We start from the raw sequence: 16,542 nt of genomic DNA, 5'->3' as shown, positions 1-16,542 counted from the left end.
GCTCAGGGATACACAGTATGTGTCTGAGATTGGATTTCAACAGATCTTTCTGATTCTGGTACAGAACACTATCCATTCCACCACCTAGTATGCACAGAACTAAATAAACAATGGTATGTGATGAACAATTGCAAGTGTGCCACAAGGCAGTTAATAACTAATTACAAAATAAGCAAAGACACCAACTACTGCTACAAAATAAAGGAGTTGGAATACATTATCTAAGGTCCATTCCAGTTCAGGAACCTTGAACCATGGCTAGAATTCTGATAGGTAAGAGAAGGGCATCTGATGAAGGAGGAACAATATGAGTAAAGACAGAGAAACAGAAAAATAGGAAGAATTCGGGTGACAATGAGTAGTTCAGTGTGGTTGTAGTAGAGGGTTTGTGCCACAGGAGAAGCAAAAAATAAGTTTGGAAAGATAGGCTGGGATATAAAAGGTCTGTTTACATGCCAAGTTAAGGAGTTTGAACTTTATCCTTTAGACAGTTTTTATACAAGTTCTGATCCATCAAATAACATCATAAAACTACTGGCTAATGTAAAAATGTCAGTTGCATTACCATATTATCATAGCACAAGTCCTGTACTTGCAGGAATCCTCCTTTATAAACGTTTAGCTATTTGGCCTAAGAGAATAGCATTGAAAGTTATAATCTAATGGCTTCTCTATTTGATATTTCTTTCTAATTCTACAAGAATTTTAAAATTGCACAATATACTGACATACCCTGAGAATTTGGTCACCTTCTTCTAAGCCTTCTTTAGCAGCAGGACTGTCTTCCAGAACTCCAGCTACAAAGATTCCTACATCATTACCACCAGCCAAACGTAAACCCACACTGTCTCCTTTTCTGAATTTTACCAGTTTCATGCTTGGCCTGTAAAATTAGAAATTTAATGTATAATTCTTAAGAGAGGTTCTTAACATAAAAAGGCAACAAAAATACTAAAATGCTATCTGAAAAGATTTTTTATTTTTAACACTTTACAATGAGCCTCAATTTGCTTAATAAGATATAATGATTCATAGTTCAAATTCACAGTTAATAATACTTTCTTCCTATACTTAGTATAAACTAATCTAAAAATGACAGGCTCTTATTATAAATGTGAATTAAACAAAATCTTATTAAATAACGACTGTATGAGGAACACTCACTACATTAGGTACTGGAGAAACTAAAAGTTTAAGACACATAAAGGCGCCTGGACACAGAGCTTAAAAGTTTAATAAAGGGGATACAGCAGAGAAACTCAATAATACACTAGAAGTGTATGAGTTGTTCAGGACATACTCCTTAAGAATTTATTGTGGGATGTGGTGCAAAAAGGAGGTTAAAAAAAAAGCCCAAACTCTAATTCCTGTGAGACAGCTTTCTAAAGTATTCTCAAAATTCTTGACCTTTTGGGAGTGCTGTAAAAGGTACATTTTTTCAGATTTATCAAAAACATTTGAGGATAAAGTGAAGAAAGGGTACTTTGTAAAAGGCAGCATGGATTAATGAATAGGGTACTGGGCTTGAGGATCCAGAAAACTTACATTCAAATTCGGCCTAAGATACTTAAAAGCTGTATGGACATTTAACATGTCTCTACTTATGCACATTGAAAAGGTTGGACTTAATCAACTCAAAGGTCCCTTGGAACTCTAAATCAGAGACACCCATTACCCACAACAACTCATACCTGGATATAGGGCCCCTAAAATTTTGAAAGAGAAATTTGAGAATTACCTGCCCAGAGGTGGTAGTTAAAGCTATGTGTGTAAATAGATTACAAAGTAAAGTGTGTTAAAGAGAAGATGAACAAAATGACAACGCTAAGGGGTATAGGAAGAATTCCTGCAAAGGAAACAGAACAAGGAGAGGCAAAAGCTAGGACAATGTAACAATACTTTGGATAGTGAAGAGAATATCCACAAGGAGGAGTGGTTCACAGTATCAAATGCTATAAGAAAGCCTATGACTTTAAGACATGAAAGAGATCACTAGACTTGGTTACTAGGGAATCATTAGTGGCCAGAAGGGAAGTTTCTGTGCAACTGTGAAGGCAGAAGCCAAACTGTAAAGAAGCAAGACACTGGTTAACTATCTGCTTTGCTACTGTGTCCTAATATCTTCTGGGTCTTACTGCTCTCCAGACTACTGGGCACTATAATCTGACTTAGTGGTGTACCCAAAGAAGTGCACTTTATTACGCGGCTTTACTATGACCCCTGTCACTGCACCTTAAAGACTTCTGGGTCTTTTCACCTGCCCTGCAACTGAACTCTAAAATGTGTTGCCTGATCCAATTAAAAGTGTGACCATTTTGAGAGGAGGTATTTTTTTTTCTTATTTGTCTTGCCAGTGCTTAGCATAGTGTTGGTGCTTAATACATGCTTTTTGATCCATTCATTTCATTCAAGGTCAGAGTCCTAAAGGGCTCTGGAGTACTACAGGAAACGAGATCAAAAGTACAGGTACAGTATGAAGTAGTAGAGCTATTTGTTTTTCTGTCAACTGCAGGAAAGAAGGAAAGCATAAACAACAAAGCAAGGGAACACTTTTGGGATAGTTTAAGTCTTTCACTACTTTCAAAAAATCAAGTCCAGGGGAAGGAGGAATAGGGAGGGAATTGGGGCTTTGAGAAGAGTAAGTTAAAAAACACTTATAAAATACCTGTGCTACTTTAGGTAACTAAGCCTCAACCCCACCCCCACCAAAAAAAGGGACTATAAATACTTGTACCACCCACTTTCCCAGAGCTGTTGTGAGGAAAAAACTCTGTAAAAGCTTAGACCACTATATAAATTGGGTCATTAGCTTAAAATTTAAAATGTCGAAGATTCTCTAACTACCAACAAATATTACATTAAAATCTTAAGAGTAGCAAGCAGCAGTGATAGTGGTGGTGGTGACCATGATAATTAATATTTCAAAAAGTTCAACTAAAATTCTGGCCACTTTATCTAATGTTTGATAACAATGCATCTTGAATGTCCATATTGCATTTAGGTGGGACAAAAAGCTGGCTGCAAACCAATTCCTTCTCATACCTTCAAAACAATTACCTTATAGAAATTCTACCTGGCTAAGAAGCTATTAATATAGGTACATTTCTATGACTAAAAACGTAGGAGAATCTTCAATCTAATTCATAAATCAGTAGAAATTCCGTATTTTATTTTCTTCATTTTAGATCTAGAATGATGACATGATATAACACTGAACTATACTATTTCGAGACTGCTTCCTACATATCCTCAAAATTGGGGGAATAAATAGACAAGATAAATGAATGACTACACAATAATTGTCATCCTCAAACCATACTAGACACTGTAGGATTAACAAAACAAAATCACAAAGTGCAAATAATTTACTATTTGCTTACTGGTATTGTTTAGAGGCCTCCTAATCTCTCAACCATTTTCCTGCCCTTAACCTTAAATGAATTCTGTAGACTAAAGTAGTGTGCTCTTTCAGAATTCTATTATTATAGCTTTATCATACCATGATAACTGAAATATACACGTATCATTTCCATCAAGAGAAAAAGTGGCCTGGTCCTTAATAAAAACTTAAGTTAATCAACCATTCTTCTTTTTGTGTACTGTTTATTGTTTGCAAATTTATTTTTTAAATCTGATATACCTTTTACTGATCTGCCTAGAAAAATGAAAATTTCCTATTTGCTGGCTTATTCAGGAACACAGTAAATGAATGACAGGTTGCTATAACGTTAGGACCACATTTAGGAGTTTATGAAATTAGTCAGGATAGAAAACAACTTTTCTACAATTTCAACCACAGAAAATGGGTTAAACATAGGTATGTGACTCTCAAAGTGGGAGTGTGTCAACTTCCCAGATGCAAATGAGTTGTGTATCAAGGTAGAGATATAAACAATAATGGTAAAAACATGAAGAAAGGGTATTAAATGGCTTTATGTGATTTAATGGAACCCTAAAATATCTTGAATAATATGTTACAGTGAATGTACTCATTCTAAAAACAAAATAACTTAGAATCATATTACCGAAGCATTCCATCTTCATGGCTTGAATTGGGTAGAAGACCATCAGAAGGACTAACAGGTAAATCTACATCTGGCTGCCCAACTTGAGCATACACAGGTTTTGGCTCTGATGAGAAAAAATTAAAGTTGTTAGAGTTTATTACTTGAAAAAGAAAACACAAATACAGACACAAAAAAGCATCTTGACTTCAGATTCATCCACTTTATAAATATAAAGCAGGAAATCCTAACAATAAGGAAGATATATACCATGTTTATAAGAATGGCAGCAGACTTTACAACTCCTGAAACTATGTAATAAAGCTCCTTATAAATCATCTACTTGTTAATTTTACTATTTTGCCAAGGCACATAAGCTGCTGCCTGCAGTAGCATCAAGCTATTCTAGATGCTGTCTTTCCTCTAGGAAAAAAGGGTACAGAAGAATACACAAGAGTGATTGAGTAATAGCTAAACCCTACTCCTCTGAAAATCCTGTTCTTTATTTCCCACGACTTCATATATCTAATACTGCCACAGACTAGACATGCAAAGTAAATACAAGTGAGAATAAGATGAGAAAATAAGTAATGAAAATAAGGGGAAAGTGTATCTTTCTAGAAGAAAGGGATATTGGGTAAGAATGTATATGACAGAGAGAGAAATTAAGATATAGGTTAAAGAGAAGGGGCTAGACAGTATTGACAATAATTTCTATTAAAGATGAAAACTTAATTAAATCACTTTAAAGAATTAAAAATACCAGTGTTCTCACCTCTGAGTTATATCCTTTTGTTTGTTCTCTCTCTGACACACACACACACACACACACAAACACAGCCTTTTTCAGTATTCAATGTCAGATGTAAATTATAATAAAGGAAATAGGTAAAACATTCGTAAAAACAAAATTCCCTTACCCTTTTAAATTGGGATTAAAGAGTGTCATACCAATCAAACTAATTTAACTTTGATATTTAAAATGGGCTAGAAAATTTTGGTTTAGCCAACATGAGATGGGTTTGTTGGAGTCTGGACAATTAAGGAAGAGCAACTTATGGAGTTGCTCTTAAATAGGGATGGATTTCCTTCCCATTATATATGTGTCCAAGAATTACCAAGGTATTTTATCACAAACCTTACTTCATCTCCCTACAAGGCATTATTTTATTTCTTTTTAAAATAAGGCATATCTCCATCATCACTAGTATGATATCATTAATCTGTATCTACAATTAATCTAGATAATTTGGCTGCAAAGGCTCATAGACAATAATTCTCTGCCATTTCTTCACTATGAGAAAGCTCTCAAGGAGAAAAATCCTAAGACATTTAAACTATGTTAGTATGGCAATAGCACTTATCCAGGCCTCTCTCATGAGACAATGGATTGAAATATCTACATTTTCATGCAAAATTTTGATAAATTAGAACATGCAAAGTCGTACTATAGATAGTAGTATCTGACAAATACCCAGAATTACCCTTTAAATAACAAAAATTTAAAAATTCAACAAGTATTTTGAGACATTTTTATATTCAAAAGTATAACCAACAGCTTTAAAATGTTCTCCACTTACACTAATCCTTCCTTTTGTTTAAATTCTTCAAGTTACATGTGTAATGTTGCTTTACTTGATATGTTTGCCAAGATTACCTGGAAGAGTAGGGGTTTGTTTTTCATTCCTTTCAACTATGGCTTCTTCCACGGTTTTAGTAGGCATGAGATCATCTATGTTTTTTACTGGTGTAGAGACAGCTCCAGGTTTGGAATTCCTCTCTTCTTCTCTGCTCCGGAGACTAAATATTTTGTTATATAGAAAGTAAGGAAGAGGAAGAAAAAGATATTTCATTTAGCCTAAATATGGATTAAAGTTATTCTTCCTTACGGAGAAAAAAACTTCAGTAATCTTCAGCACAGCAAAACGAGTTTTCCTAATGTACTTTAAATATAGTATCAACAAATATATCAAAGAAAGAACTGTAACTAATATAATAAAAGAATTTTCATAGCTTTGAAGCACATCTACCCAATAATCTGTGATGTATATACTATCCTTTTTTAATTTGCATATATTAAAATGGCTTCAAAATCACAAATAAAAATTTAACCAAGACACAGCCTCCTATCTCTAACAAGAACAGAGCTACTTTTAAATCTTAAAGGTCAAAGCTCTTCTGTTTATGAAGTCAAGTAATTATTCTAAATATAATTCAACACACATGCAATTAACCTAAACATTAAAAAATGTAAAGCATAATGAACTCCTATTAAAATAAGCACATTTTAGAATAGATATAGAAAAGGAAAACATGCATATCTATAACCGCCTTTGTATTTTTTCAAAGTCCAGAAACCTTTTAGAACATATTGAGACAAGAGAGAGCTATTTTAAGAATACATATGGAATAAACTTAATTAAAATACTTCCATATAAACTAATAACTCTAATTCTACTGCAAAGATGGTTATTACTCAGGGATTTAAAAAAAAAAACTTTCTACAAGTTATTTGTATTTCATACACAACAAAAATGGCAAAAAGTAATACTCTCAGATTTGTCTGAACTTAAAATATTTTATACTTAAATTAAAAACATTAACAAATAACACTGTTCTAACAACTGTCTTCATGACCCATTTATTCTCATTTTAATATAAATGTCCTCAAAAATAGCATGTTTTATTATATCCACCAAACCTTTTTGTGTATAATTACTTTTCGTGTGTTACCTGATACTACATATGTACATACTACATACATATATATCTATACCTTTTGATATCTCTACAGATATATCACTATCTATTTTAATGAATACCTTCATTATCTGTTGGATATCCCCACCTGGCTGTCATACTGGTACTATATGCATGCATGTATTTGAGTATGTATGTAGGTATATAAAACCTTCAGAACAAAACTGTTCCTCACTTTATCTCTTTAACCCTAGAAATAATATCAAGTAGGTACATTCAAAGTTAACCTTCCACTACTTCCTATCTATACTAAAATGTTATCAGATTTTTAGTGCACTTCCACTACCAGCAACAAGATGGAGCCATTATGCTTTAAGTGACATCAATTTAAAGAAACATTTTATGCCAACAGCTATTTCAAATATTAAGTTATAATTATCTTCCTACTCCAGGATTTCAACACGGCATAGAGATGGTTGAGCTAAGAACTATTCAAATGAAGTACAAGCTCTGACAAATCCCGCACCCAGCTAAGAAGGTTTTAAGTATAGTTTGGCAAAGGAAATACCTATCTGAACTAACTGGTCCTCTAGGGATCAATCCAGATAATTTTTTTTTGGAAAGCCTGCCCAAAATGTGATAATTTTTTTCAGCTGTGACAAATAATACACTTATGGGTTATATAGAAGTGAATATCTTTACCAACGTGATCCTTGAAATGTTATGGTCATGGGATAAAGGATTCTCCTTTATCCTGTCCCCACATAGATATGGATTCCAAATTTCTAACGTGTCATCTGTAGCCAGTGCCTCCATTTTCTTCCCCTTTCCATTGGATCCTAATCCCTTTGTGATTTTGCCAGCAGCACTTTATTAAAACTTCATTCAAAGGTCATCAGTAACCTAGTTAAGAAACACAATGGCCTTTTGTTCTCCTCCTCCATGACTACCTATAGCAAAGATCCTTAACTTAGAGTCCCACAAACTTAGAAAAAAATTTAACTATATTTCACTATAACTGGTCTCTTTTATGATCAATATATTTAATTTTGTGAAAATAAAAACATTATTCTGAAAGTGGGAACACAGCTTTTATCAGTATGCCACCAAGAGGTCCACAATATAAAAAAGGTTAAGACCCACTCCTGCTCCTAACACTGCTACTCTGTGCCTCCTGGCTACTCTAAAGTGACACAATATTCTCAGTCTTCTTCTCTGATTTTTAACTTCTCTTGTCTCTTTTTGCTGGTTCTTTCACTGGGTTCCATTCAAGGCTCCTTTCTCATTCCACACTCTTCTCTCTCAATAAAAACTTTCCCCTTGGTAATCTCAACTACCTAGAGTTTCACCCATCTCCTTTATAAGGAAGACACCCAAATCTATGCCTCCAGCCCCACCCATTTTAATGAACTACATACCTTTATTTGTAGCTATCTGGTGGACATCTCCACCTGGCTGTCATACTGGCACTTCAAGCTCAATAATGGAGGTAGGGACCCTTGTTTTCCCTGATGTGCAACGACACATTTATAAACCTACAAATGTGCTACAGAATGAAAAACGTTAAAAAGCACTATCAGGATAAAGTGCTTTTAACTCAACTACATCAAATGTGATGACTAGTTCTCACTTTCATGAATCAGATGGCCAACAGGAGACAGATTCTCATTGGACCATAGGTAAAATTCAAGATGAATCTGGTTTTCACAATGCTTAGTAAATAATGGTCATGCAATAAATATCCAGTTACTGACTGATTATTTCTCATATACTAACCTCTAAATTTGCTCTAATTAATGTGATGCTACTCTAAGAATAAAAAAAGTTAACTTCACTAAATATGAAGATTAAAAAACTTCTTTACCAGAAAATCCATCAAGCTACCAATTCATCACCCAGAAAACCAGTTGCACTTGTTATTAGTCGTATTTGCAATGGAGAAAGAAACCATAAAGCCAAATTTAATCACCTGATGAAATGCCTAACCCACATCCTTTTTCCTGGTCACTCCCATCTTTCACAAAGTTAAAAAACAAGAGGTCAAAACTAAGGAACAAAAATGGCTAAAAGCTAGAATGTGGTAGTATGAAACATAATTCCCAAAATACTCATACCTAACTCAACTGAACTTATTAAGTCAATATACCCCTAGCATTCAATGCTGTACCAAGTTAAAACATAGGCCTTGTCCTCAAGGAGTTTATAATCTTATGGGAGGAATTAGACATGTACATAACATGAGGCAGAGCTAAAAAGGAGAGCCCCAAAGTTCTATAACAAATATATCTAAGAAACCAATTAAATTTCAACTTTTTTTAGACTTAAGGGTTAAGTACTAAAGTTTTTAAAAATCTTAAATTCAAGTATAAATAAAATCCATGTAAAAGCAACAAAATTTTCTTTTAGGATTATTATTAAACAGTCCCCACTTCAGCAGGAACTGAGGTACCATGGTTGCTGAAGGCTATGCCTACAGAGCACATTTTCCATACAAGAAGCTACAAAAGCTCAGAGTATAGCTTGGCAACTGAATTGATGTATATCAACCAGTTTAGCTAAACTGGGAAAAGCTTACAACCAAAAGGTTAGCCATGTAATGGTAGAATATTTTTGGCCTCAAAAAATCATCAATATGCTTCATTATAGTAAAGAAAGATTGTGATCTGCTTTATGACCTCACTGATATAGCAAACTCCCTTCAAAGAACCAAGCTGTGTCAAATGACACAGTGTATATGAACATACTAGAGAAAGGAGAAAGAAAATTTTATTTCAAAGCAAAATTATAATATCTACTTATAATTTTTTTGTATTTAAAGTACACACGTACAAGATAGAAAAATTATAGTAAAATTGTAAAAAAAATATATATTTTTTTTAAATTCACTTGATGCACCTGGTCTTTCTATCAAGTCAGGATAAAGAAACTCCCTCTAATAATACATATCAACACATACTCTGTAATTTACAGTCTTAGAGAGCTGCCTAGGGAACTGACGAGATTTTAAGTGGCTAGCCCAATGTAATAAAGCCAGTATGTGTCAGGAGAACCTTGAACCAAGTTGTTCATGTTGCTTCTAAATAATTTTTAAAAACTACTGAATCAAATTAGTTAATGGTAACGACAACGGAAACGTGATCAACAATTATCTATTTTTGAGTAATTTCCCAACATTTTGAAATACTGAAATGAACTTTTCATCGGTTAGTAATAATCATTAATAGCCCAAACTGGGGGAAAAAAATGATCCACATGTAAAGCAAGATTTTCTACAAAGAGAGACTGTCCTGACTCAAAAATTATTTATTTGGAGTATAGTTCCCTACAATCAACTATGTGGGAAAAGAGTAAGTAAACACAGTTCGTCTTTTAAGCCATCAGAGATTTTCTAAGTTCCTTAAGCAGATGGAATATATCTCATATTTAGCCAAGGTATTAAGACCTGCATAGGTCAGTTAGCACAGTTTAGCAAAATTACAGTATCTTCTTCAGAAACATATTATCTCAATTTTGCTTAGCATGTGAATTTAGTTACCATCTCATGTTTTAGTAATTCAATATTAATGTCATGTAACATTCTCCAAACACACTTCATTAGTGCTAATTCAACTAAATTCAAGAGGTATAGAAGCTGAGTAAATTTTAACTCTGTTAAGAAAATGTAACACTTCAGGTGAGTAATGTAAACAGTATTATAAAAAGGTAAAATACTTCAAATATTTATCAAATTCAAGCCCTCTAAAAGCATACTTAGAGAACTTTAAGATCCTTAAATCTATAAAAATGAATTGATAAATGAAAATCAGACTCACTCATTGAAGACTCACATTTAAAATTTACAGGGCATACAGAAACATAAGTAATTATTCCTACCATAAGACACATTCTAAGTACAAGTCTCTTATTAATTTCCAAATAGTTCATTTAAAGATATATTTAATAAAGATTTGTTTAACTAGCCCCCTGGGAGAACTAAAGTGAGTAAGGCCTAAGGGAAAGCAGGAATGCATGAAAGCTGGCAGAAAGGAAACATTTACTAAGTGACTATTATATGGCAAACACTATGCTAAGGTATTTGACAAAATCCCTATTTTATAGTTGAGTAAAGTGAAGCAGACAGAGGTAGGTAACTTGTCCAATATTACATCTAATAAAGTATCTGAAGTTGGATTTGTACTCATATCTTCCTCACTGGAAGCCCAGCTCTCTATCCAGTGCCACCTAGCTGCCCTAAATAATACAAAAGATTGAAATGAAGACAGATTCCAAAGGGTACTTTCCCTATGGCCATATAAGAGAAATGTAGATGTAAATGTAAATGTAAAAGTGTCCTGAGAAATGTAAAAAAATGCAAATGGACAAGAGAAGATAGTGAAAAGGCTCACAAACAACCTTTACCTGCTCAGAAGCTGAAAGAAGCAGAGGGAACAGAAACTAGCAACAGGAGATATAAACAAGAAGGAAAATGAAAGCAGCTGGAAAACAGTTAAGTGCCTTCCAGGAAAAACAGGATGATATATTTAGAGGTTAGCCAAGACCTCAGGAAAGTTAAGGGGTTCTTAATCTTTTCTGTGTCTTGTACCTTTTCTCAAAAAATTTTAAATGCACAAAATATACAAAGTAAGATTAAAAAGAAAACCAATTATACTAATATGTAGTTATCAAAAGTAATTTCTTTCATTCATGAACTGCAAAGCTCAGAACCTTCCTTCAGTCTAATTAGTCTCGCTTCCTCTATTCAGTAGTGCCCGACTCTTCATGGCCCTATTTGAGGTTTTCTTGACAAAGATACTGGAGTGGTTTGCCATTTCCTTCTCCAGCACATTTTATAAATGAGGAAACTGAAGCAACCAGGCTTAAATGACTTACCCAGCATCACACAGCCATTAAGTGCCTGAGGACAAATTTGAACTCAGGTCTTCCTGACTCCAGGTCTGGAGCTCTATTCACTACAACACCTGGTTAGGTTTCTCCTTTGGTTAAATAGTAAGGCCTTATCACAATAGTTGTATTAATTTCCCCCCTTTCTTTTGACTTGAAAAAATACTATTTGTTATATAGATGATAGCTCTCTTTGGGAGGAAAGTGAAGGACATGGGAGAATTGTTACAATGTAAAAAACAAAAGAACGAATAAAACCTTTTTTCCCCTCTAAAGAGGGTGGGTGTGTGTCTGTGTGTCTGTTTTCATCATTGCAGGATCACAGATGTAGCACTAGAAGGAATCCTAAAATTATAAACTGCTTTTTTATTTTACAGATGAGAAAATTGAGACCCCAGAGAGTTTTGCTAACTTTCAAAAGGTGCACAGATATTATGTCAGAGAGCTAGGATTTGAACCCAGATCCTTTGAATCCAAACCTAGCATTTCTCTCATTCAATACTCCTCCTCTACAAGCAGCACCTCCTCTACAAGACTATTTGCAGAGACCAAGGAGTGAGACAACAAGGAAAGCCTGAGGAACGTGGACTGATGCCTGACACTGCTGGATGGGTGAGCAAAGGTGAGCCCCTTGGCCTCTCTGATCAGTAGTTTCACACACACACTACCCCTCCCAACTTCAACCCATAATGTCAAATGGCTGGATCAAGTGACCTATACAGCACCTTTCAAATCTAAATCTATAATTCTAAAGAGCCATATATAACCACAACTGCTTACAGAATCATTTAGTGACATACAAAGAAACTAGAATTAAAGTCACTAATTTCACTTAGGATGAGAGATTCAAAGAGGCATCCCAAGTCATTTCAGTCCTAGCCCAAGCCCAACCATCCTAAGACATCCTTGACAGCTGGAATTCACCACTGTTTGAATAATTCTAGTGATGGGACATGTGCTACATCTAAAAGTAACCAACATTCCATTTCTTCAGTTAACTGTTACAGAAGATGTTAACCTAATGTGTAGTCTCATCAACTTCAACCAACTCAATCTCTTTCTGTCTGCTTATGCAACATGGACTCCATCTGCTCCTTAAAATACTTGGTTTTAAGATATTTGGTTTTTCTTCTCCAACAATGAATGAATGAAAAAAAAAATTATTAAGTACTTACTATGTGAAAGACAAGCCCCTTGCTAAATGCTGGGCAGCTGGTGGTACAGTAGTGGATAGAGTATTGGGCCCAGAGTCAGAAAGACTCATCTTCCTGAGTTTATAGTTTAAATCAGGGCTCAAACACCTACTAACTATGTGACCCTGGGCAAGTCACTTAACCCTGTCTGCCTCAGTTCCTCATCTATAAAATGAGCTAGAGGAGGAAATGGCAAAGCATTCCAGTACCTTTGCCAAGAAAACCTCAAACAGGGTCATAAAGAGTCAGACACAACTGAACAACAACAACAAATGCTGGGGATACAATCCAAAAGTAAGGACAATACCTGACACCTCAAGGAGCTTACATTTTTTGAGCCAAACTTTTGTTTTTCAAATATTTTTGAAAATATAATACAGTTTTTGCTTTTTAAAAAATCTCAGGCAACTCCTATTTTCCCACTCAGTTGCACTCATTCTAAACTTCTTTGGTTTCTCTACCACACTGCCATGCCAGATCTCCCCATCCTCCACTTTTCAACTTTCCTTTGTATACTACCTTCCCCCATTAGATTGTAAGCCCGTGGGGGCAAGGGCTGTCTTTTTCATATTTCTACAGCCAACGCTTAGCACGGTGCTTGGCACAGAATTGGTGCTTAATATTTATTGACCATTTACTGAATACTGAAAAATAGCATGGTTTCTAAGCCCCCTCCCCCTCCCCCCCTTGTCTGTACTCTATCTCAAAATAAGTCTTGAGAATGCAGAAAAACAGCATGCTATAGGGAAAATTCCTGGATTGAGTAAAAAATCAATCAACAAGCATTGATGAAAGTGCGTACTATACAACTGGTACTTTGAGGATGCTGGAGATAAACAAAAAAATGAAATAGTGTCTGCTCAAGGTGTTTACATTCTATTTGGAGAGGCAACATATATTTAAATACAACAGAATATATATGCAGGATAAATACAAAGTAGTTGAAAATAAGGTAGTTGGTGGGAGAGGAGGTGCTAACAGTTGCCAGTCATCTGCTAAGTTTCACGTAGAAGGTGGTACTTCAGTTGAATCTTAAAGTTAGTTTAGGGATTCTATTAGGCAGAGGTTAACAACTAAACCTATAGCTGAGTAATAGGCTAACAGGTAAAGATGATCAAATATCTAACTCCCTTCTCCCCACTTTTGCATCGACAAGTGTAACAGACTAGTACGTAAAACTTCACCTCATTTTCACTGGATCCCAGAAATACCTGTTCTGGATACAAACACAGTGTATGATGAAGGATTATATTGGAATACATATGACTAAAACTGAGTACCTCTCCTGAGTTAAAGGGACAAAAGTAAAGTTAAGAAGCGTTTATTAAGTGCTTACTATGTGCCAGTCAATGGGCTAAGTGCTAAGGATACAAAGGAAAGCAAAAACACAATTCCTTACCTCTAGTAATTCATTTTCCAATGAAGAAGACTACATATAAATAATTATGTGCAAACAAGATATATGAACAGTATAAAATGGAGGCAATCGTGAAAGCCCTAAAAATTTGGGGGGATCAAAAAAGGCCTCTGTATGGTTTAAGCTGAGATTTCAGAGGGGCTAAAAGGTAGAGACAAGGAAAGAAACAAGGAAGGAGAGCATTCCAGGAATTAGGGATAGTCAGTGAAAAGACAGCATTCAAGAGATGGACTGCTATATGAGAGAAACAACATGAAGTTCAGTATCATTAGATTATACAATGTCTGAATCAGCAATGAAATGTTAATGTCTAAAGTTAAGCAGCAGCACTTAAAATAATCCTGTTACCAATTTTTTAAAACATATTTTGCTATCAATAACCTCTTGAGGACATATATATATGGAGCAGAAGCTTCGTGTCACAGGCTATGAACAGTTTAGTAACTTTTTCTAAAAAGTCCAAATTATTGTCCTCAGTTCTACCAGCAATAACTTAGCATGTCTGTTTTCCCACTGTCATTATAATCGTATGTTTTCCCCATCTTTTAGCACAATCTTGGTTAAGTGTGGGGTAGTACCTCAGGCCTGTTTTAATTTACATCTGATTATTAGTGATTTTGGACATTTTTCAGGCTATTGAACATTTGTATTTCTTTTTTTAGAAACTGTGGCCTTTGAAAAATGATTATGGGGGCAGCTAGGTGGCGCAGTGGATACAGCACCGACCCTGAAGTCAGGAGGACCTGAGTTCAAATGCGGACTCAGATATTTGACACTTACTAGCTGTGTGACTCTGGGCAAGTCACTTAACCCCCATTGCCTAGCCCCCCCTCCCCCCAAAAATGACTATAATGACTGGTTAAGTAAATGAGATTTTAAGTCTAAAGTCATTAAAGTACTAAATTAAAACTACCAAATGAATGGTAGTTTTATATTTATATAATTAATAATGATTACAATTAACTTAAAGCACTAGATAAACTGCTTCTGCTTCTGCTGCTACCACCACCACCAACACATTCTTGGTCCAAAACCATTCAGGAAAAAGCCAGGATTAAGGTGAGAATGGAATCATCTTTTATTCTTCTTTCTCTCTCTTTTACCACTTTTAACGAGTAAGCTGCCAAATCGATTCAACTCTATTTCCATAATCATTCTCATAGTGCAACTACCCCAATATGGTTATAATAAGCTCTTAATTATTTAAATGCAACATCTTTCTATGTAGTCTCCTTGCCTCCTACCTACCTTTATAACTGCCAAGTTAATTTTAGTAATTCATAGGTGTGACCATGTCACATACCCTTTCATGCACAATGTGTTCTTGCTAAACTAGACTATAAGCCGCTCCTTGATCTTGTCTTACTCTCTCCATATTTCATGCAGGCTGTGACCAATATCTGAAACATAGTCACTGCTTCATTTTCGTTTACTAAAACTTCTATTTTCCTTCCAGATCTAGCTCAGGTACTACTTCTTCCACAGAAAGTGATTTTTTTCTCCTTGTCCCTATCACATTCCATCTCGTATAATACCTTTTTGTGTAAATATCTTCCTAGCTCCTTGCAGTAAGCTCCACAAAAGGAGAATCCATCTAATTGTTCATCTATCTCATTGCCCCTAACAAAGTGCTTTGCAGAGAGTAAACGTTTGATAAGTTTAACTGAAAAGACAAGTTGGAGGTAGAAAACTGTAAGAAACACGGAACTTAGATTTTTAAAGCCCTCAATAGATAAGTGGTCAAAAGGATATGAACAGTTTTTCATATAAGAAATGAAAATTTTTAAATATGGGAAAATAGTGACCCAAATCACTAAGAGAAATTTAAATGAAAACAAGTCTGGATTTGAAATTATACTTCAGATCCAGAATACTAATGAAGTATTAGATGAACTGAATTTGAGCACAAATCTACTTATCTGACTGGGCCTAACATCTCTTCTAACTTCTAAACAAGAATCTCCAATCTCAAACTCAATGTCTTACAGACATATAAACTCATCATGTCCAAAACTGAACTCATTTTCTTCCCCTCTCACAACTCACTTCCCTTCCAAACTCCCTTGTTACTATGCATAGCACACTACCATCTTCCAAGTCATCTAAACTCTCAAAGTGCTCAACCTAGGGGCCCACCCTCAACATCTCAATCACTCTCTCTTGATTCTTCAAGTTTTTACAGTAGTAATTCTTAAAATATTTGAACTAATTTTTAAAACTAAATATTTTAAAACTAAAATACTTGAACTAAATTTTAAAACTATAAAAATTTTTACATGAAAACATCACATGCAAAAAAATAGAGAACATATTTAAAATACATCTACATCCAAAAAGAAAATTTTAA

General features: G+C 34.7%; 1 protein-coding gene across 7 annotated transcripts in view; it reads right to left on the bottom strand.

The window, feature by feature from the left end:
• Positions 1 to 16,542, bottom strand: part of TJP1 (tight junction protein 1) — a 133,740-nt gene that overhangs the window by 26,309 nt on the left and 90,889 nt on the right. For all 7 annotated transcript variants that reach the window (XM_027851528.1, XM_027851526.1, XM_027851530.1 and 4 more), the window contains exons 9-11: positions 5,662 to 5,804; positions 4,026 to 4,131; positions 733 to 883 (exon numbers count right to left, since the gene is read on the bottom strand). In XM_027851528.1, the coding sequence (XP_027707329.1) occupies positions 733 to 883; positions 4,026 to 4,131; positions 5,662 to 5,804 (400 nt within the window). The remainder of the gene's footprint in view (positions 1 to 732; positions 884 to 4,025; positions 4,132 to 5,661; positions 5,805 to 16,542) is intronic.

Source organism: Vombatus ursinus, unplaced genomic scaffold, assembly GCF_900497805.2.
Source record: "Vombatus ursinus unplaced genomic scaffold, bare-nosed wombat genome assembly UNPS02009205.1, whole genome shotgun sequence".
Lineage (NCBI taxonomy): Eukaryota > Metazoa > Chordata > Mammalia > Diprotodontia > Vombatidae > Vombatus > Vombatus ursinus.
Note: the sequence above shows the minus strand (reverse complement) of the source record. Positions and strands in the feature narration are given on the sequence as shown.